Source organism: Cotesia glomerata, linkage group LG4 (assembly GCF_020080835.1).
Source record: "Cotesia glomerata isolate CgM1 linkage group LG4, MPM_Cglom_v2.3, whole genome shotgun sequence".
NCBI classification, from domain to species: domain Eukaryota; kingdom Metazoa; phylum Arthropoda; class Insecta; order Hymenoptera; family Braconidae; genus Cotesia; species Cotesia glomerata.
Genome location: NC_058161.1, coordinates 16,433,980 through 16,455,094, shown reverse-complemented (window position 1 = coordinate 16,455,094; position 21,115 = coordinate 16,433,980). Strand labels below are relative to the sequence as shown.

Here is a 21,115-nt window from a genome sequence, read left to right as displayed (position 1 = left end):
TCAAAATGAATGTATTTGTTAGTAAACATCTTGACTAGTCGTATTTGTTAATAATATCACGTTAAGTGGTTCAATAAAAAATAATCTCAAGTTGATATAATTAAATTTTCGATTGCATTGACTCCCAAAATCAATGCATGTTGGCAAATAGCATGATAAGTAGTAATTGTTGATAACGTCACAATAAAATTCAGAATGCAAGTAATTTTATGTGATTATAATTTGTATGCTGCGTTGGCTTTGTGTGCTGCATTGACGCTTAAAATCAATGCATTTGTAAGTAAAAATCTTGATAAGCCGCATTTGTTAATAATAAAACGTTCAATTTTTCAACAAAAAATCATTTTAAGTTAATATAATAAAATTTTCGACTATATTGACTCCCAAAATCAATGTATTTGTAATTAAGGATTTGAAAATAGCAGTATTTGTTGACAATTTTAAGTTAAAATTCCAAACAAGAGTCATTTTCTACAATCAATTACATTTCTCATTGCATTGACGCTCAAAATCAATGCATGTGTTAGTAAACACTTAAAAAATACTAATTGTCAGCAATACCTCGTTTGAATTCTAATTAGGAGTCATCTTATCCGAACAAAAACAGTTTCACTGTAAAAAAGTCGCGCCAAGTCCACGTTCATAAGACTATTAGGAAAAAAAAATTTTTTTTTTTCTTTACAAAAAGATACAAAATAAAAAAATTAAAAAATCCGAGTAACCGATATGATTGTTTATGATTTTCGGAAATTAAAAAAAATTTTATTGTACATTTAAAAATTAAAAAAAAAATTTTAGAACGTATTTAGTGTGCGCGGTTGCAAAATATTTTACTTTTAATGAAATTCGTAAAATCTATTTACTAGGACTTTAAAAAAATTGAAATACACAATGACGCACACCAAGTACGTTCTAAAAATTTTTTTTTAATTTTTAAATTTACAATAAAATTTTTTTTAATTTCCGAAAATCATAAACAATCATATCGGTTACTCGGATTTTTTAATTTTTTTATTTTGTATCTTTTTGTAAAGAAAAAAAAAAATTTTTTTTTCCTAATAGTCTTATGAACCTGGACTTGGCGCGACTTTTTTACAGTGAAACTGTTTTTGTTCGGATTTTAGTATTTTTTGTAATTATAATGAAAATTTACAATTGATAACAACTTAAATCTCGTGTTGACTGCATTTTTTACTGCAAACTATCCCCTTGAAGCTACAGTTTATGTAGATGTAATTCCAGTGCACCCTGGCGGCCATAGATGCAAGCTACGAATCACTTTTTTTTACTGTAGTTGCGTGTCTATAGGAAGGATTACTACACATATTCATTTTATCTAGTCTGTGGCGCTGATATTCCCCATCGAAAAAAAGTCAGGATCGAAATTTCTGGGCTTACTATAGTTTGTGCTGATAAAATTTAATAATTTTAAGTGAATTAAGTGTTATAATTGATTATAATCAATTAATATCAGTAAAATAAAGTATAAATTACTTTTATAATATATCATTTTGGAAAAAGGAGAACCATATAATTAAATAAAATTTTGCAACCTCGAAATACCGTTCTGCTTACAGTAAACACAGTCGGTAGTCTGGCGCTCCGTTTACAACGGGATTTTTGAACGGAACTTGGCGCCAGATTCTACCGAATCTGTGGATACAATTAATGACATTTCAAACCAATGCATTTTACTCAGTCACTATTTCAATTAAAATATTTATCACAAAAAATCTTCAAAGTTATTTTATGTCAACCAAAGACATTTCTTACTGCATTGACCCTAAAAATCAATGCACTCTATCCCCACTACCCCAATCAACGCCTTTTATTAAAAACACGCCTAATTTCACTGCAAGCCCGCCCCTTTGATCACCCACCATTTTTTCCACCTGCATTGCCTCTCAAAATCAATGTAGCCCGTTTTTCCTCAATATCTCAGGACCTATTGATCCGATTGGTTTAAAATTAAAATATGTTACTCCCAGGAGCAAAACACACCAAATAAACCAAAAAAACGATCAATAAATTCTCCATTAAATTTATTAAAATTAATTATCAAAAATCAATACAATCTTCCACATAAATAAAAACTCAATCACAATTGCGTTCTCCCCGGCTGATCTTGCCTCTCTGCTTCTGGCTCTCAAAAATCGGGCCAACAATCAGCCAGTAAACCGCCAAAGACACAATAATAATGCAAACAATGGTCAATGCAATTGGTTTGGCCCTGGGCCGCCAACAAATACTATCGGATTCATTTCTTCCGGCAGACAATCCGTGGCGGTCTGCGTACGCTTGCATTGTTATTTCAGCGATTCCTTGTTTACAAAAAAATCATCAATAATTAAATCAATCATTTATTATTAATTATTTTAATTTTACCTGCATTTCTCCAACGGCTGTCCATTTTAAAAATAATTTCAAACTTTAAAAATAATTTAAATGTAAAATTGTTTATTTATTCAAGTCACTTAAGTTTTACTTTTAAAAGATGTTAACGTTGCTGATGTTGATGCCGAACTGGTGCTCGGTTGAAGGAAAAAGTTATAAGATGCAGAAGTTTATAAATATTAAAAGAAGAGGAGAGTAAAAAAGCGTTAGATGTACTCGAGCTTTAAGCTTTAAAGCTTGTGGCCATATTGTAGTTCGATTATATTTACTTTTACATTTCTTCATTGATGTATATGTGTGTTTAGTTTGTATACGTGTATTAGAATGTTAACATATGTGGGTAAATTATATAGTGATAGTAAGTTTTATTATAATAGACTGATCTTAGTGTATCTGTTTCTTGAGTATGTCTGTTTTTAAACTGATGCAATCATCGCGCCTGAATTTTAGAGCCTTTTTTATTATTACGGTTTTCTGTTTATAAGATATGTAAGATGTATGAAATTTAATGGTTGCAGATTATTTTGTGTTGTATTATACGATATATAATTGTATTTTAGTTTTTATGTGGTATTATTGAGATGTTAATACTATAATAAAAGTATTAGGGACATTTGGGGTTTTTGGATCTAGAAAGAAGAAATAATTCTTTTTTTTTTTTTAGAAAATTTTGAATAGTTTTTTGGAACTTAAAGATTTTTAATATCAAAGTAAAATTTTAATTAAAGGAAATTTTTGGAAAAAATAAAGGGTTTTTAATGCATTGACACTCGTAATCAATGCAATGGTAATTAAACATTTTAATTTGGAGTATTTGTTGACAATAATGTATAAAAATGTTCAATAAGAAGTCATTTTATACGATTAATTATTTTTCAATGATGCATTGAAGCTTAAAATCATTGCATTTGTGAGTAACCATCTCGATTAACGCACAGAAAAAAAGGTTCATTTGAGCCAAGAAAATATTTTTTCTTCCTAATTATTGTTTTGGGCGAAAAAAAATTTTTTTTTTGACACAAGAAATTTCACTTTTTCCAACAAAATGAATTCTCTTGCTTTAAAAAAAAATTAAATATCTTGATAGAAGTAAATTTTCATTAATATTTTTATTGATTAACATGTCAAATGGGAAGATCAAATAATATTGAATCAATTTTTTCATTCAATATGTATAATTGCACGCTAAAATAATATAAAATGGGTATCAAATATTCATGAGAAAAATTTTCTCAAGGTGTGAAAATTTTTTTCTTAGCTGAAGTAGGTAGCGCTGCTTCCCTAAAGTATCTAAAAATCTTGATCAAATATAAAAATTTATTGTATCAAGTATTATGATAATTTGAATTAAGAAAAAATGACTTCCACCAAGAATAGAATTTCAAGGAAAATTTTTACTTCGGCCAACACAACTTCGGTCTTCCTTCGGCACCCGAAAATTTTCTTGAGCCAAGAATTTTGTTCTTTAGTCAAGAAATTTTTCTTTCTGTGTATTTTTTTTTTTTTATGACAATACAGCGTTGAAATTTGAATTTAAAGTGTCTTTGTACTATTAATTAGGTTGTGGGGTTGCATTGACGCTCAAAATCAATGTAATATCAATTTATTTTTCAACTAGTAATTTTTGGTAAAAATATCACGTCGAAATCGAAATTGATAGTGTTTTACAGTAATTTATAACAATTTTAGACTGTAAATAAAATTATCTTTCAAAAATTTTATCTTGACAGTGTCTCCAAATATCTAACAAATTTTTCCGAATGCATTAAGCGGGAAGTTGCAGGGATGGCCTTTAGGGTCAACCGTTTTCCTAATTTTTTTTAGAAAAATCTTTCAGAATCTTATATTGATAGTGTCTTTTATCATCTAACAAAATTTTCTGACTGTATTGACGCTAAAAATCAATGCAGTATTATATTAACTTGTCAATTATAGTTTTTTGTTGTAAAATTTTTTTTAATTTTATATTAATATTTTTTGCCTAAAAAAATTTTTCGACTGCATTGACGCTAAAAATCAATGTAGTATTATACATATATAAATTATAATTTTTTCTTAGAAATACCTCTCAAAAATTCATATTAATAAAGCCTGTAAAAAATTAACAAAATTTCCCGACTGTATTGATGCCCATAATCAATGCACTTTAATTTCAATCAATTTTTACAATTGTCCTATTTAAAGGACAGTAAAAACTTAGATTGAGATAAAGATGAACTAGTTTCGTCACAATCCACACGACGTACGATTGGTCAGTCGTCGGTTTTTATTTCTTTGCACTGTACATGTGCATCATACGCACAAAGCGACAAGTTTATGTTTAAGATCTCTTTAGCAGTAGTCTCATCAGTCATTAGTCATTTGCATCTATTTGTTTAAGCATCCACCGCTCTGATTTCTTCTCTTAATTCTCTTCAATTCAAAATTATCCAACAAAAATATTTTTTTCAATTTTTCTTTTCTTAATTTATTTGTTAAATTTTTTCAATGGAATATTTATCAAAAAATTTCGACGGTAATTATCAAGAAATTTCAACGTCGACATTTACGACAGAAAATTCTGATAATTTTTTTAATCATCAGTTTATACAAAATTCAAATTATTTTTATGGTTATCAAGTTAATAATTTTAATAATTATTATTTTCAGTAAGTAGAAACAAAAATTTTTTTTTTAATCAAAAAAAAGTTATTAATTATAATTATTAAATGATTATTGAAGAAACGGAGATGAAAATTTTTCATACGAAGAAAAAACTATCAACAGTGAAATGAAATCAAACTCGTGGGAAAATTCAAGCGGATTGTTATCGATACCAAGAGAAGAAAATAGTTGCAATTACTCGACAATAAACGGTACCGAGATTCCCGCAGATGAGATCGAACATGTCGAAGATACGCAAGAGTTTGAAGACCTGGCTGTCAAGTCTTCAACCTCCGAATATGGTAAGTTGTCTTTACCTTCATCTTCCTCCCTCCATCCTACATCGTAATAATATGGACTATACAGTACATATATGTACGTATGTACGTATTTACGGGAGATAATTTAATGTTTTATACATCAGATGTCCATATGACTTAAACTATAACTGACCCTCTCTTTATTTCATAAATATTTGCATTAATAAATCTCTTTTTATTACTTCTGATTTGTCAGCTTTTTTTTATTGATCTTACATAATAAAAAATTAAAGAAAAAAAAATTTTTAATAATAATATTAATAATAAAAATATGAAAAATTTGACAAGTTAAATTTTAAAGCTGTTATTATTATTATTATTATTGTTATTATTATTATTATTTATATTATTAAGAGAATAAGAAAGATTTTGTTTCCAGGATAGTTATATGATAAAATCGATTTTTTAGTAAAATTTAGAGTTATTGCAAAGATCTTCACTTAAATTTGTGCCTTTTCAAGGTTTCATTTCATTCTCACCGATAGTCAATTTATGATGATAAGTATTCAGGCTGCATTCGAAAATGCTCTACCTCTAGATACATAATTAAGAAATGACCTTGTATCTCGTGAACTATTGACATTTTTAAAGATATAAGCTCATCCCGATGTTACATTCATCAAGACCTTTCATTTGAGTACCCACATCAATTTTTCATATATTTATATATATTACATATATGTATACATGAAAAATATATCAAAATGCATGTGGGTACTCAAATGAAAGCTCTTGATGACTGTAACATCAGGATAAGCTTATATCTTTAAAAATGTTAGTAATTAAATTAAGAAATGACCTTGTATTTTGAGAAATATTGACATTTTTAAAGATATAAGCTCATCCCGACATTACACTCGTCAAGACCTTTCATTTGAGTACCCACATCAATTTTTCATATATTTATATATATTACATATATGTATACATGAAAAATATATCAAAATGCATGTGGGTACTCAAAAGAAAGCTCTTGATGAGTGTATCATCGGGATGAGCTTATATCTTTAAAAATGTCAATATTTAAGAAAGTACAGTGCAATTTAATAGAATTCATTATTTAATAAAGCAAAATTTTATTTATTCATAGTTTAAAGTCACGGCAGTCACATAGTGACTGCAAGGTTGCTAGTTATTATTATTATTATTATTATTATTATTGAAAAAAAGTTGACAGTTTCAATAATAATAAATTAATTAATTAATAATAATAATAAATAAATTAATTAATAATAATAATAAGCAACCTTGCAGTCACCATGTGACTGCCGTCACTTTAAACTATGAATAAATAAAATTTTGCTTTATTAAATAATGACTTTTGTTAAATTGCACTGTACTTTTTTAACTATTGACGTTTTTGAAGATATAAGTTCATCTCAATGTTACACTCATCAAGAGTTTTCATTTGAGTACCCACATGCATTTTGATATATTTTTCATATATATAAATATATTAAAAATTGATGTGGGTTCTCAAATGAAAGGTCTCGAAGAGTGTAATGTCGGGGTGAGCTTATATCTTTAAAAATGTCAATATTTCACAAGATAAAAGGTCATTTCTTAAATATGTATCTAGAAATAAAGCATTTTCGAATGCAGCCTAAATACTTATCATAACAAATTGACTATCGGTGAGAGTAAAATGAAACCTTGAAAAGGCACAAATTCAAGTCAAGACCTTTGCAATGACACTAAATTTCACTAAAATAACGATTTTATCATATGAATATCCTGGAAATAAAATTTTGCTTATTCTCTTAATATAGATAATAATAATAATAATAATAATAATAATAATAATAATAATAATAATAATAATAATATTTGACTTGAATCTTTTACATTATTATTATAATTATAATAATAATTATTATTATTATTATTATTATTATTATTATTATTATTATTATTATCTTAAATGTTATAAAATACTTTTTCTGTGACAGATCGTGAGTTGTTCAAGCGTAATATATATACATTTTTTTATTACACTTGAAAATATATATATAAATAATATCTTCCGGGTAAGGATTGTCTTATATATCTCATATATGCACATATATATAAGAGTTATGGTTAATGTATGATTTTAATCTAGAATAATATGATGTCATAAAAGAAATACCGCTTTATTTAAATAAAAAACTCGTTACTATTTTTTTGCTAAAAAAAATAAAAACTAGATTTTTAATAATAATAATAATAATAATAATAATAATAATAATAATAATAATAATAATAATGATAATAATAATAAAACTGACCGACTTAAAAATTAAATTATAAAAAAAAAAAAATTTCATTGTAACTTAAAATTATTTGAATAAAAATAGATTATTAATAATAGAAAATTAGTTTTAAATAAAAAAAAATTTTTTTAATGATATACTAATCGCTATTACAGGTACAAAGAAGAAAAATAAAAAATTATCACCTAACAACAATAAATTGCGTAAAGAAAGAACGGCATTTAATAAAACTCAGATAAAACAATTGGAAATAGAATTTTTACGGAGCAATTATTTGACACGCTTACGCAGATATGAAATAGCTGTCAGTCTTGATCTTACTGAACGTCAAGTAATATAATACTAATATTTTAAATACATATATTTTTTTTTTGACTAAAAATAAATAGCTTACTTATTATAATTATTGAAATTTCAGGTAAAAGTTTGGTTTCAAAACAGAAGAATGAAATGGAAAAGAACCAAAAACACAATAATTCATCCTCCAGTTATCAACTGAATCAAAAAATTACAACAATAATTATAATTTATTGAAAAGATTAATTAAATCTACTAATAAAAATTGTAAACTTAATATTAAGTAATTATTATTAAAAAAAAAAAAAAAAAATTAATGAAAATAAGTAATAAATTTTAAGTTATAAAATAAATCATAATAAATTCGATCTTAAACTGATCGTTTATTTACTCGCCATTTCCTCAAATTCTAAAAATAGAAGACATCAGTTAAATTTTGTTTTTACTTATACTTTATAGTATACTAATTGCAGCTTACTATTATTATTATTATTACTACCATTATTATTGTTTATTGTTGAAACTTTCAACTTTTTTTTCAATAATAACAATAATAATAATAGTAAATCTCAGTTCTAAAATTTGTTAATAAATAAATTATTTTAGCTTAAAAATTTTTTATGTTATCATTATTATTATTACTATTATCATTATTAGACACCAGAATGAATAATAAATTTTTTAATTTAATTTACATAGTAATCTTATCTGTCAAATTAATTTTAGTTTATTTTATTCAAGTTAATATCTTAAAATTTTTAATTTATTGTTTCGTACGAAAATTATAAGAAAATTTATTTCTTTAAAAAATTTTCCATTTAACTAGACAAAATTATTTAATTTTGTTGTTTCATAATTTTGTACATTAATTCATAAAAAATTTCATCATGTAAATAATAATAATAATAATAATAATAATAATAATAATAATAATAATAATAATAATAATAATAATAATAAAAATCTCCATTAAAAATACTATCAAATTTAATATGACCAATTTTTTTTTTATCCTGAGCCTTAATAATTTTCAAAAAAAAATAAAAAATAAAATATTTTTTTCTTTTTTTCTTAATAATTTTTTGAAAAAATAAGAAAAACTAGCAACTTTTCAGTCACTATATGACTGCGGTGACTTGTGAACTATAAATAAATAAAATTTTGTTTTATTAAATAATGACTTTTGTTAAATTGCACTGTAATTTTTTAACTATTGACGTTTTTAAAGATATAAGCTTATCTTGATGTTACACTCATGAAGAGCTTTCATGTGAGTACCCACATGGCATTTTTTATATATTTTTCATATATACATATATATAATACATATAAATATATGAGAAAATGATGTGGGTACTTAAATGAAAGGTCTTGATGAGTGTAACATCAGGATGAGCTTATATCTTTAAAAATGTCAATATTTTACAAGATACAAGGTCATTTTATAATTATGAATCTAGAGATAGAGCATTTTTGAATGGAGCCTAAATACTTATCATCATAAATTGACTATTGGTGAGAATGATATGAAACTATGAAAAGGCACAACTCCAGGTCAAGATTTTCAACGATACCAAATTTAACCATAAAAACCTATTTCATCATATAAATACACTGGCCACAAAATTGTGCTTATTCTCTTAATAATATACACTACCGACGGAAAGTTTCCGGACAAGCTTCTTGTTTACTTTTTAATTTAATTATGATACATAAACACATTAACTTGATCTATAAATAAAATGCTATGTTATATTACGATCGTGTCTTTGACTTTCCTCTTGATTTATTTTACTTTTAATAATTGTTTCAATAAATTTTCATCTTGTCCTGAAACTTTCTGTCGGCAGTGTAGATAATTAATTTTTACTAAGAAAATTCTCAGTAATTTCTTCGGCTAGATAATTTCCTAAAAGAAGAAGACTAAAATAATTATCAAAAAATATAAATCCAAAAATTAAACAAAAATCACCTTTATTATCATAATCATAATGATCAATAATTAATAAAAATAATAATAAGCCATTAACCTCTAGATAGAAACATCCCCCAACTTCATGTCAATCTTAACTCCCTTTTTCTTGAGCCTGCTGGCGAGAAGATTCAAGCTCCAGAGTTTCTTCCTAACCTCCAAGTCTCTGGTCTCGTTTTCCTCACCCGAGCTCTTGTTACTTTTACTGACGATGCTGTCCTTGACAGGATCCTTACCAAGGATTTTGCCGTTGATCCTCTGAACATGGAGCCTCCTGTTCCACAACTTGGGGAAGCTTCTGCGGGTGTAAGACAGACCTCTGAAGTACCAATCGTGCTGCTTCTCCGGCGGAATGTACTCGGTCTTAACCAGTCTCCCGAACATCAGGTAGTTGTTCATACTCTCGGCGGCTATTTTGGCGACCTGCGCATGCGCAAACTCGATGAATCCATAACCTCGCGACTTTCCGGACACTTTGGAACGCGACACGCGGACGTTTGTCACCTCGCCGAATTTTGAGAAAAATACCCTCATCTGTTCCTCGTAGAACCCGTGAGGAAGGTGGCCGATGTAAACAACACCGCGTTCTTTTTCTATTTCGGAGTCAGCTGACTTGGATTTTGTTAACTTCTTGAGGATTTTACTGGATTTTTTAGAGATGGCTGCAGCTGCTGGTGAGTCTTCACTCTTTAATTTTATTATATTTTCTTCTTTTGAGGATTTTGATAGCTTTTTTTGCTTCTTTTCTTTTGCTTCAGTATTCTGAAATTTATTGAGAAATAATTAGAGATCAATTTTTTTTTTTAAATATTTATATTAGATTTTTTTTTTTTATTATAAAAAAATAAATAAAAAATATTTTTGTAAGGTAATAAAAAATTAGTATATTTAGTTTTTTTTTGTTTTAATTAATTTTTATTAATTAAATTAGAAAAATATTTTTTGTAAAAAAATTTTGAGCAAAAAAAATTGCTCTTAGAGTTTTTCAAGTTTTTAAAAATGAAATTTTTTATTTTTTTGTAATAATTTTTTAAAGGAAAAAATTATAAAAATTTTTAGATGTCGGCTAGTTTTATTGTCATAGATTTATCTGTAAAGTATGTTATGATATTAAAATTAGCAGACAATTTTTTTAATAATAAACAAACAAGAAAATTATTTTTAAAAAATTGCACATAATTTTTTAGTGCCTCTAAAAATAGAATTTTTAAAAATAAATTTTTATTGATATTATTTATTAGTTAAAAAATTTCTAAAAATTATCTTTAAATTTCAACATCATAACATTTTTTTGAAAAAAAAATTTTTTTATTGAATTTTTTAATAATTTATTTATTAAAAAAATATTGTAAAAGCAATGAGGTTAAATAATTTTGAAAAAAAATTTTTTTTAAAAAACATTTTACAAAAAAATTAAATATTTAATTATTTTTTGTAGTAATTTTACAATATTCATTTATTTTTTAAAAATCATGAATATCAAATATTTTCTAATTTTTAATCAAGATTTGTTTATTAAAATTTTTGTTAATAAATTTTTAATCCAGATTTTAGAAAGTTTTTTTTTAAATACTGCATAATAATAAGCTTCTCAAAAATCACAATTTTAGAAGCAACAATTAAAAAATAATTCAACTTCAAAATTTTTGATATTTAATAAATATAAATATAAATAAATAAATATAAAGAATTATTTAAAACTTTCAATAAAAATTGTTTAAGAGTAAAAAAAAGAAAATAAAACTCTTACCTTAATTAAAATTTCTTTAACATTTTTAACCGCTTTACTCAAAGTTGACTCCGTTTTACCACTGGATTTTACACCCATTTTATTATTATTTGTCTTCATTGTAATTACTTTTTTTATTACAATTTTTATTAAAAAAATAAACTAAAACTATCTTGTTAAATTTACTATTCAATATAATTAATTTACACCACGTGTTTATAAATCGCAGTAACGTGAATTGTGAACACTAAAGATAGGTTAAGTTTTGAGGGAGGAATTAGACGCAAAAGGACACCGACGCGCCACAAATAAATATCTCAAATCATACGGAGGGTACAGTTCGTTAAGAAGTTTGTTTTTATTCCGCTAGATAGCGGCTCTACAATATTTTAGTTTACGCGGTGAAACACATCAAGTTTCTCTTCAGTTAAGGAGGTCCTTTCGCCGCCAATGTAAAATAAAAAATATTAGATTATGAGTAAATTTAATTTTTTTCTAATAGTTAAGGTCCTTATTTATCTTATAGTGAGGTTTAAATTATACTTTACCGGACAAATTTTTGAAAAAATAAAATTTTTAAATGTTAGTATTTGTTCAGAGTCTTACGAGAAAATCAGACGTTTGCAGTATTTCTCGAATTATACTATCAGTCATGGATTAGATGAAGTAAAAAAAAACTAAAAATCAGATTTTCGAAATATTCAGGTTTCTTTTTTTGCAATAAAATATATCAGTTACCGAGATATTTATTGAGAAATTAATATTTAAAAATCACAAAAAATTCTCAAGTTACCTACAATAAAATGGAGTCAAAAGATTTGGCAACGTTGCGTAGCGCGCGAGCTTCAGACCATTCAATAAATTCAAACTAAACTTTAACGCGCTTATGTTTTTCATGCATACTTATTAGTTAATTTATTGTTAACAAATTTTCATAATTCATAATTGAAAAATAAAACAATAATTAAAAAATACTAGCATTCCTGCCATGAGACATTAGAATGTTATGGTTTTGTGACTAAACATTTTTAATTAATTTATTTATTCACACTGACTGCAAAAAGTTAAACACGGTTAAGGTTATATTGTGCAAATAAAAATGTAAACAACCGAAATAAAGCGTTGCCAAATCACGGACAGGTTACTAACAGTTGATTTACAACAGTCAAATTAATTTTTGTATTTAACTATTTTTTTTTTTAATTTTCAAAATTTCAACGATTAATGCCTCATATACTATTTATTTTTTAATTTTACGAATTTTTATGGGTTTTGTATTTTAATTTATTGAAAATTTACTAGTACAGTTGTTATGACTCAACTGGAGCGAAAGGACTTCCTTAACGTATAACGTAGTAGCATAGTGGAGAACAACAATAATATATATAAATATGGATACTTGATAAGATAGAAAATATATTATTTTTATTGAAAGTTTTTTTAATTAATATAAATATCGTTGTTTATCACATGTTATTAACATCTTGTCTATTCTTGTGAATATTCATGCTATGGAAAATTCTGGTAGATTTAATTTTAAGTTTTGCTGTAATCCTCGACAATTGGAAAATCATAGAGCAAAAAAAAGTCTCCGACAAGCTTCTGTTAAACAACAAAATGCACATAATTTAAGTAATAAAGACTATCTTTGCACCTCGTGCAGAAAAGCACTGGATTCACAAATTACTGCATCCAATTCTGTTGTTAAGGTTAATGACTGTGTTGAAGAGGAATTGAAAGAAGTTCGTACTAAAAGTAAGATTAGCTAAACTTATTTATGTCCTGAATAGTATTATTGTATGACACTGAAGTTAGCAGACGTCTAAAAATTTTTGATTTTTTTTTTTTTTTAATTAAATTACAACTAAAAAGATATTTCTAAAAAATTGTACATTAGTTTTTCAAGTTTTTTACATGTGAAATTTATTTTTTGTTTAATTTAATTGAAATTTTTTCAATAAAAAAAGAGCGTGTGTACAGAGTACACATGTTAGAAGTGAAACTTCTTTGGCAAACTCAATTTAAAATTTATTAATTAACAATAAATATTTACCACTAGTTACTATAAAAATATCTGAATGAATAAAACAGTATAAACAAACACGAGGTTATAAAATACATAATAATAATAATATTTAAGAGCAGTGTATCTACAGTCTAAAATACAACGCATGCGCACATGAAAATAACATTTCTATAGTGTAAAAGTATAGTTTTCCTTTATATCTTTATCTTTTTCTCTCCGACTACGTACATATATGCGTCCTTTAATGTGACGCTCATATTATGATTATTGTGACGCTCATATCCACAGATTCGGTAGAATCTGGCGCCAAGTTCCGTTCAAATCTGCTGTAAACGGAGCGCCAGACTACCGACTATGTTTACTGTAAGCAGAACGGTATTTTGAGGTTGCAAAATTTTATTTAATTCTATGGTACTTTTTTTTCCTAAATTGTATATTATAACAGTAATTCATACTTTATTTGACTGTTATTAATTAATTATATTCACTTATAACAATTAATCTAATTGAAATTATTAAATTTAATCAGCACAAACTATAGCAACGCAAAAATTTCGATCCTGACTTTTTTTCGATGGGCAAAGTGATCTGCCACAGACTAAATAATTCGAGAATGCATAGTAATCCTTCATTAGATGGGAAACTACAGTTAAAAAAAGATATTTCACAGCTTGCATCTACACCCGCCCGGGTGCGCTGGAATTATTTTTACATAAACTGTAGTTTCAAGGGGATAGTTTGCTATAAAAAATGCAACCAACGCGAGATTTAAGTTGGTACCAATTGTAAATTTTTATTATAATTACAAAAAATACTAAAATCCGAACAAAAACAGTTTCACTGTAAAAAATCGCGCCAAGTCCACGTTCATAAGACTATTAAGAAAAAAAATTTGTTTTTCTTTAAAAATATATAAAATAAAAAAATTAAAAAATCCAAGTAACCGATATGATTGTTTATGATTTTCGGAAATTAAAACAAATTGTGTTATAAATTTAAAAATTAAGAAAAAAATTTTGGAAAGTACTTGGTGTGCGTCATTGTGTATTTCAATTTTTTTTAAGTCCTAGTAAATAGATTTTACGAATTTCATTAAAAGTAAAATATTTTGCAACCGCGCACACTAAATACGTTCCAAATTTTTTTTTTAATTTTTAAATTTGTAACAAAATTTTTTTTAATTTCCGAAAATCATAAACAATCATATCGGTTACTTGGATTTTTTAATTTTTTTATTTTATATATTTTTGTAAAGAAAAAAACAAATTTTTTTTTCTTAATAGTCTTATGAACGTGGACTTGGCGCGATTTTTTACAGTGAAACTGTTTTTATTCGGATTATTATTATTGTGACGCGACCTTGAAATTTTACCCTCAACGCGCGCAAAGAAGTTTCACTTCAAAAATTTCTAAAAATTTTGAAATGTCAGCTAACTTCATTTTCATATTATTGTGATATTTTAGTTTATGGTAAAACGTGAAGTTATAGTTCTTCTCTGCAGTTAAAGTAGTAGAGATCAACAATAAATAAATAAGTAATGGATAAGGTAAAAGCCCCAATAGATGATCACTCCATGTATTTGTATATCTATATTCACAAATATAGGTATACGAATACATGGAGTGATCATATACTGGTACATGATCATCTATTGGGGCTTTTACCTTACTTGATAAGATAGAAAATGTATTTTTGTTTAAAGTTTTTTAAATTATTAACTTTAATTAAATGTAAGAAATTTAAAAAAATATTTTTAAATATAAAAAAAAATTTCACTTGAAAAAAACTTCAAAAACAGTAAATGCAATATAAAAAAAATTTTTTTTTTCTTATTTAATTATTAAAAAAAATCAAAAAATTAAAAATGTCGGCTAACTTTAGTATCATAAAAAAATACTTATTTTCATAAAATAATCATAGTTTTTTTTTTTTAAATAAATAAAATTAATAACTATAATATTACACCTAACGTAAATTAAACTTTTCAAATTTGTCAGCGTATGCGCGTCTCATACTTCTTTCGCGGCTCACAAAACTTGCGCTGTTACCCGCAGCTTTATTAACGTATCTCCTCCTCGGTTAAAGTCTGGTAAATTTTTCATTACTTATTAATAAATATCTCTGAAACTGTGTGGTAATTATCAATAAATTTTTTTTTTTTTAAATTGTTAAGTTGTTAGTTAACGTTACTCTAGTTTTTTAAAAGGATCTTAAGAAAAGTTTCTGAGATATAAAAATGTTTGTAGGTAAATTTTTCGATATCCCGTATACCGTAATGTATAAGAGCGTTCAAAACTCAAACTTTGAAATTAAATATCTCGGAAACTAGATGGTCAAAAATTCTCAAATTGCGCCAATCGACGCAGAATTATATGAACATTAATCTGCCAAAATTAAAAAAAAATCCTAAGAAAACGACTTTGGCGAGGGTACTGCCTTAAGTAGTGAAAAATTCTCTTAAAATTTTGTTTTCTTTAATTTATAACAATTAATTTATAATTTATGTTGCAGCATCAGAAGTACCATTAATTGTTCAATATGTCGTAATTAGAGGAGACTTATTAAAAACAATGGGCTGGCCTGTTGGGGCTGTAATTGCACAAGCATGTCATGCTAGCACGGCAGTAACTCACATGTTTTACAATGATCCACACACACAAAAGTACCTTGCTGATTTGGATAATATGCATAAAATAGTTCTTGAAGTAAGTAGTTATAATTATTAATCATAATTTAGAAAAAAAAATTAATAAAAAAAAAAAAATATAAAAGTCTACACAAAAAAAAAAATTTCTTGTCTAGAGAACAAAATTCTTGGCTCGAGAAAATTTTCGGGTGCCTGAAGGAAGACCGAAATTTTGTTGGCCGAAGTAAAAATTTTTCTTGAAATTCTATTCTTGACGGAAGTAATTTTTTCTTAATTCAAATTATCATAAATACTTGATACAATAAATTTTTTCTTTATACCTCGGTCGAGAGTACGCATCTTTTGCACCTATTTCGAGGCAGAAAGTTAAAGATTCGTGCATTGATTAAGCTACACATTCGCCTTCTATAACAGCGGGAGCAAATGTTTTCGCTACCGCGACTGACATTAGTCATTTGTTACTAACTATGTTTTGTTTACGCTGATCATTTACGATTGATGATACAATACAACTTGGTTATATTTCTTTCTTTCTTCTACTTACATGAAATATTTCATATATAGATAGAGATATAGATAAAAATATAACTGTCGTAAGAGTGAGTAGATCGTCCGATGTAATTTATAACCAGGTTGTACTGTACTGAGATTCAGTTTGACAGTGACGTGTGTAAAATGGATCAACTTTATTTAATTAATGAATTACTTAGAAAAATGTACGCAGTAACAACAATTTAATTTGATTTTTATTAATTATTGTTAATTTTCAGATAATATGCTCGTTTTTTCTATTTTTAACCGAGAATAATCTTTATTATGTTTGTTGAATTCAAGAAATTTCAGTTTTATTTAATCTAAAAATTAAAAAAAAAAAATGTTTTTTAATTATTTTTTATTTGATTTTACATTAATTTTATTTTATTTAATGTCTGCCCCCCCCCCCCCCCGACCATCAGCACTCGCTTCGCTCGTGCCCTAAATGTCGGGGGCAGGCATCAATTTTTTTTCGATACAGTACATGAAATATTTTACGTACTTTCGACCGGCTATAAAGAAAAATAGTATACACTACACGGGCGGAAATCTCAAACTTTCTGCCCTAATAGTGTAATATACTGTTATATTTGATCAAGATTTTTAGATACTTTAGGGAAGCAGCGCCTCCTACTTCAGCTGAGAAAAAAATTTTCTCACTTTGAGAAAATTTTTCTCGTGAATATTCGATACACATTTTATATTATTTTAGCGTGCAATTATACATATTGAATGAAAACAAATGATTCAATATTACTTGATCGTCCCATTTGACATGTTAATCAATAAAAATATTAATGAAAATTTACTTCTATCGAGATATTTAATTTTTTGGAGCAAGAGAGAAATTTTCTCAAGACAGGAAAATTTACTTCTATCAAGAAATAAATTTTTTAGAGCAAGAGGCTGAATTTTCTCAAAACAACAAGATTTTCTTGACTTAAATAAATTTTCTTGGATCAAGATACGTATTTTTTAAAGCAAGAAAATTAATTTTGTTGGAATAAGTGAAATTCTTGTTTAAAAAAAAAATTTTTTTTTTCGCTCAAGAAAATAATTAGAAAGAAAAATATTTTCTTGGTTCAAGTGAATTTTTTTCTCTGTGTACTTAATTAGATACAGATTGTTTAAGATAAAAAATAAATTAGTACATGAAAAAAAAAATTAAATTGAATCAAGAGAAAAATTCTTGAACTAAGAAAATGATTTTGAAAAGTTTTATTGTCTTGAATCAAAATGAAAAATTTTTTAACCAAGTAAAATTTACTTAAATCAAGAAAATGAAGTTTTTCAATAGTATATTACACATCTAGGGCAGTAAAATAAGAAATGTCTCAGATCACATGTAATTGTTGTCCGAGGCGAAGCCGAGGTCAATAAACATGTGATCTGAGGCTTTCTTATTTACTGCCCGTGGAGTGTATACTATTTTTTTGCTCGACGAAGGCAGAAAGGGGCAACTTCATTTAGCGCAGCGGGCCGAAAGTTGACGCTTTCTGCCCGTCGAGCAAAAAAATTATTTACTTGATAAAAGTGAATTTTTTTTTTTGTTTACATTGATAAAAAAATTAAATTGATTTCAGAAAAAAATTCTTTAAGAAAAAATATCATTTTTAAAAGTTTCATACACTGGAAAAAAAATTAATTTGAATTAAGAGAAAAATTTTTAAACCAAGAAAATAATTTTAAAGTTTCATTGTCTTGAATCAAGATGAAAAATTCTTGAATCAAGTAAAATTTATGTAAACCAAGAAATATTTTTTAATTAGCTTTTTTCTACTAAAATCAAGAAGATAAAGTTTGTCAAAATTATTTATTTGATTCAAGTAAATTTTTTTTTGTGTACATTGATAAAAAAATTGAATTGATTTAGGAGAAAAATTCTTGAACTAATAAATTAATTTTCAAGAGATTGATCATCTTGAATCAAGAAGAAAACTTATTAAATCAAGTAAATTTTCTTGAGCCAGAACAACTTTTTAAATCGATAATTTTTTCACTTAATTAAAAAATTATATTTTTGGTTCAAGAATTTTTCTATTTAAATTAAAAAGATAAAGTTCTTCAAAATTAGTTACTTGATTCAAGTTAATTTTTTTTCCAGTGTACTAAAAAATTGTATTGATAGTTTTTTAAAATTTCCTTAAGTGGAATTTTAATAATAAAATTTTTTTTAAATAATTTATTGGTCAAAAAATCTGTAAGATTAAAAAAATAAGATTTCGGTCGAATAAAGTATTATTAATTAATGACCTCCGTGATAAAAATCAATAAATCTTAATATTCTAAAAATAAAAAATACTTTTAACGACATAAATAATAAATTAATTTTCAGGCTACAGATGAATCTAAATTAACCGATTTGCATTCAAAATTGTCGGAGGCAGAAATCGATCATAAATTATGGATTGAACAACCAGAAAACATTCCAACTTGTCTGGTCTGTAAGCCGTATCCCAAAAGTGAAATTTCTAAATTTTTTAAAAAGTTCAAACTATTCAAATAATTTAAATAAATTACACGTTTTATACTTATGATTAATAAAAAGAAAGTATTAAACTTAATTAATGCCTTAATATTTATTAATAATGATACAATATTAAATATATTCATTATTACAATTATAAAATATTAACATGTGTACATTAAAGATTATAATTTATAATTTATTACTTTTTAATATTAGATACATACATATATAAAAATATCAATATTAATATATAAAATACAATATTCAGAACAAAAAGAAATGACATTAATTATAATTATTCGTAGATATTTTCTTATTAAATATATACACGAACTCACGTGCACATTTATAAGTGCACGGTAAGTACATTATTTACATAACTTACATATTTTTATTTGAAATAATTATTATTTTTTGAATACTAATAATTTAACTCTACATTATTAATTTTTTTCACGAAAAAAAAAAATAATTTTTTTTTGCCTGTGATTCGAACCCGGTATCTTGAGTTGTTAGAAAAATTTTTATAAGCTTGTGCTTGAAATTATTAATATATAAGTTAATAATTTAACGTAGTCTTTCAAACTGTTTTTACAATTACAAAAACATTAATTATATCTTTTAATTAATTATATTATATAATTAGTCATATATGATTAAACTAATGGTTGCGTAGTTTGTGCTCGCGTTTTTTCAGATGCTGTTGATGACGTTCCTCTTCCAAAAGCCATTTTTGCAAAATTTTAGACTGCAAATTAAAAATAAAATTAATATCAACATATACTGCTTATTAATAACCTACATTTACAGAGTTGCAAATTTAATTTTTTAATTACTACTCAAAATTCTATTTCTAGACCCCAATCATCCCCGACAAAAAAAAAATTCACTTAAAATTTTCGATAAAAAATAGAATTCAAAGCCCAAAAACACGGTTTTTTTTCTTCAAAACCTCGAAAAAAATATTTACCGCTATTTTTTTGACCAACTACCCTCTAAATATTCAAGTCCTACTTATATAGTACTGAAAAAAAATATTTTGACTACACTCGATTTGTTATCTAGAAGATAGAAGACCTTAAAAGCTAAAAAACTTGGTTTTTTTCAAACCTAACAAAGAAAACTTTTTTCCTATGGAAAAATTTTGAGTTAAAAATTTTATTTCAAAGTTTTGAAGATATTTGCCAACTTTTTGAACTCTTATAATATTTTCGTAGCTCAATTATTTTCCAAGAAAAAAAATGTGAAAAATCGACTCTAAATTTTCGCATGAAAATTTTTACTAATTACGTAAATTAAAAGAATTTGTAACTCTGTAAATAGACTAATTACGATGATTAGATGTAAGTTAGTGGCATACGCATGCATAACCACCCCACAAGACCCCAGGTTATGTAACATTACAAAGGGATGCAAATTACCGGGTGAGTTAATGCGTAGGACAGTATTCGCAATCCATTGATTATCCTAGTGTATTCTTAGCATATAGTTGCGGTATACAGATGTATATATAAATATATGTTTATGTTAAATTATATTATCTTAATAAATTATAAATAAATAATAATAATATTATTATTTTTCGGCTAAATTCCCACTGGGATCGGTGTACTCTTCCTCGTACTCGTCTTCGGGTTCGTCGTAGTCAGTTTCCGCGGGCTCGGGTCCTTCGTGAGCTGGGCTCATTGTACTCACGATGTCCTGCTGAATAACAATAATTATTTTGCACACAGAAGCTAGTGCTTAAAAAATAAAGAACAAAAAAACACTACCCCCAAAAAAGTCAAGCCACCAAAAATTAGCCCCAAATTAATTGATAAATTTAATTTA

The 21,115-nt window shown here is 25.9% G+C and overlaps 4 protein-coding genes and 1 long non-coding RNA gene across 30 annotated transcripts in view; 2 read left to right on the top strand and 3 right to left on the bottom strand.

The window, feature by feature from the left end:
* Positions 1–19,367, top strand: part of LOC123262661 (putative peptidyl-tRNA hydrolase PTRHD1) — a 42,251-nt gene extending 22,884 nt beyond the window's left edge. Inside the window, exons 1-3 of one of the 4 annotated variants that reach the window (XM_044724989.1) lie at positions 10,415–10,552; positions 16,146–16,339; positions 19,151–19,366. In XM_044724989.1, the coding sequence (XP_044580924.1) occupies positions 10,537–10,552; positions 16,146–16,339; positions 19,151–19,321 (381 nt within the window). In that variant the 5' untranslated portion in view covers positions 10,415–10,536 and the 3' untranslated portion in view covers positions 19,322–19,366. Of the gene's footprint in view, positions 1–10,414; positions 10,553–13,058; positions 13,363–15,317; positions 15,365–16,145; positions 16,340–19,150 lie in introns of those variants that run through there. The other 3 variants (XM_044724985.1, XM_044724988.1, XM_044724986.1) reach the window with 3 other exon arrangements.
* LOC123262665 lies at positions 2,026–2,977 on the bottom strand. Its single transcript, XR_006509011.1, has 2 exons — positions 2,386–2,977; positions 2,026–2,321 (listed from the first exon to the last, which is right to left on the bottom strand). It is a non-coding gene; the product is annotated as an uncharacterized LOC123262665 (long non-coding RNA).
* Positions 5,121–8,140, top strand: LOC123262664 (homeobox protein MOX-1-like). Its single transcript, XM_044724991.1, has 3 exons — positions 5,121–5,339; positions 7,765–7,940; positions 8,028–8,140. Exons 1-3 carry the CDS (start codon positions 5,165–5,167, stop codon positions 8,106–8,108), a joined length of 432 nt encoding a protein of 143 aa, XP_044580926.1. The 5' UTR covers positions 5,121–5,164; the 3' UTR covers positions 8,109–8,140.
* On the bottom strand, positions 9,864–11,926 carry LOC123262662 (ribosome biogenesis protein 15-like). Its single transcript, XM_044724990.1, has 2 exons — positions 11,629–11,926; positions 9,864–10,640 (listed from the first exon to the last, which is right to left on the bottom strand). Exons 1-2 carry the CDS (start codon positions 11,725–11,727, stop codon positions 9,939–9,941), a joined length of 801 nt encoding a protein of 266 aa, XP_044580925.1. The 5' UTR covers positions 11,728–11,926; the 3' UTR covers positions 9,864–9,938.
* A 200-nt stretch (positions 19,368–19,567) lies between the features above and the next one.
* LOC123264370 (collagen alpha chain CG42342-like) overlaps positions 19,568–21,115 on the bottom strand; it is a 128,091-nt gene continuing 126,543 nt past the window's right edge. For 10 of the 23 annotated variants that reach the window (XM_044727622.1, XM_044727626.1, XM_044727632.1 and 7 more), the window contains 2 exons: positions 20,707–20,989; positions 19,570–20,033 (listed from right to left, as the gene is read on the bottom strand). In XM_044727622.1, the coding sequence (XP_044583557.1) occupies positions 20,861–20,989 (129 nt within the window). In that variant the 3' untranslated portion in view covers positions 19,570–20,033; positions 20,707–20,860. Of the gene's footprint in view, positions 20,034–20,706; positions 20,990–21,115 lie in introns of all 23 variants that reach the window. The other 13 variants (XM_044727642.1, XM_044727629.1, XM_044727635.1 and 10 more) reach the window with 11 other exon arrangements.

Excerpts from the sequence above, each read along its gene's own strand:
- LOC123262662 (XM_044724990.1), bottom strand. The coding sequence starts at position 11,727 with ATGAAGACAAATAATAATAAAATGGGTGTAAAATCCAGTGGTAAAACG. Across the intron at positions 10,641-11,628 it reads TTAAAGAAATTTTAATTAAG|AATACTGAAGCAAAAGAAAA; the intron begins GTAAGAGTTTTA and ends AATAAATTTCAG.
- LOC123262664 (XM_044724991.1), top strand. The coding sequence starts at position 5,165 with ATGAAATCAAACTCGTGGGAAAATTCAAGCGGATTGTTATCGATACCA. Across the intron at positions 5,340-7,764 it reads GTCTTCAACCTCCGAATATG|GTACAAAGAAGAAAAATAAA; the intron begins GTAAGTTGTCTT and ends TCGCTATTACAG. Across the intron at positions 7,941-8,027 it reads TTGATCTTACTGAACGTCAA|GTAAAAGTTTGGTTTCAAAA; the intron begins GTAATATAATAC and ends TTGAAATTTCAG.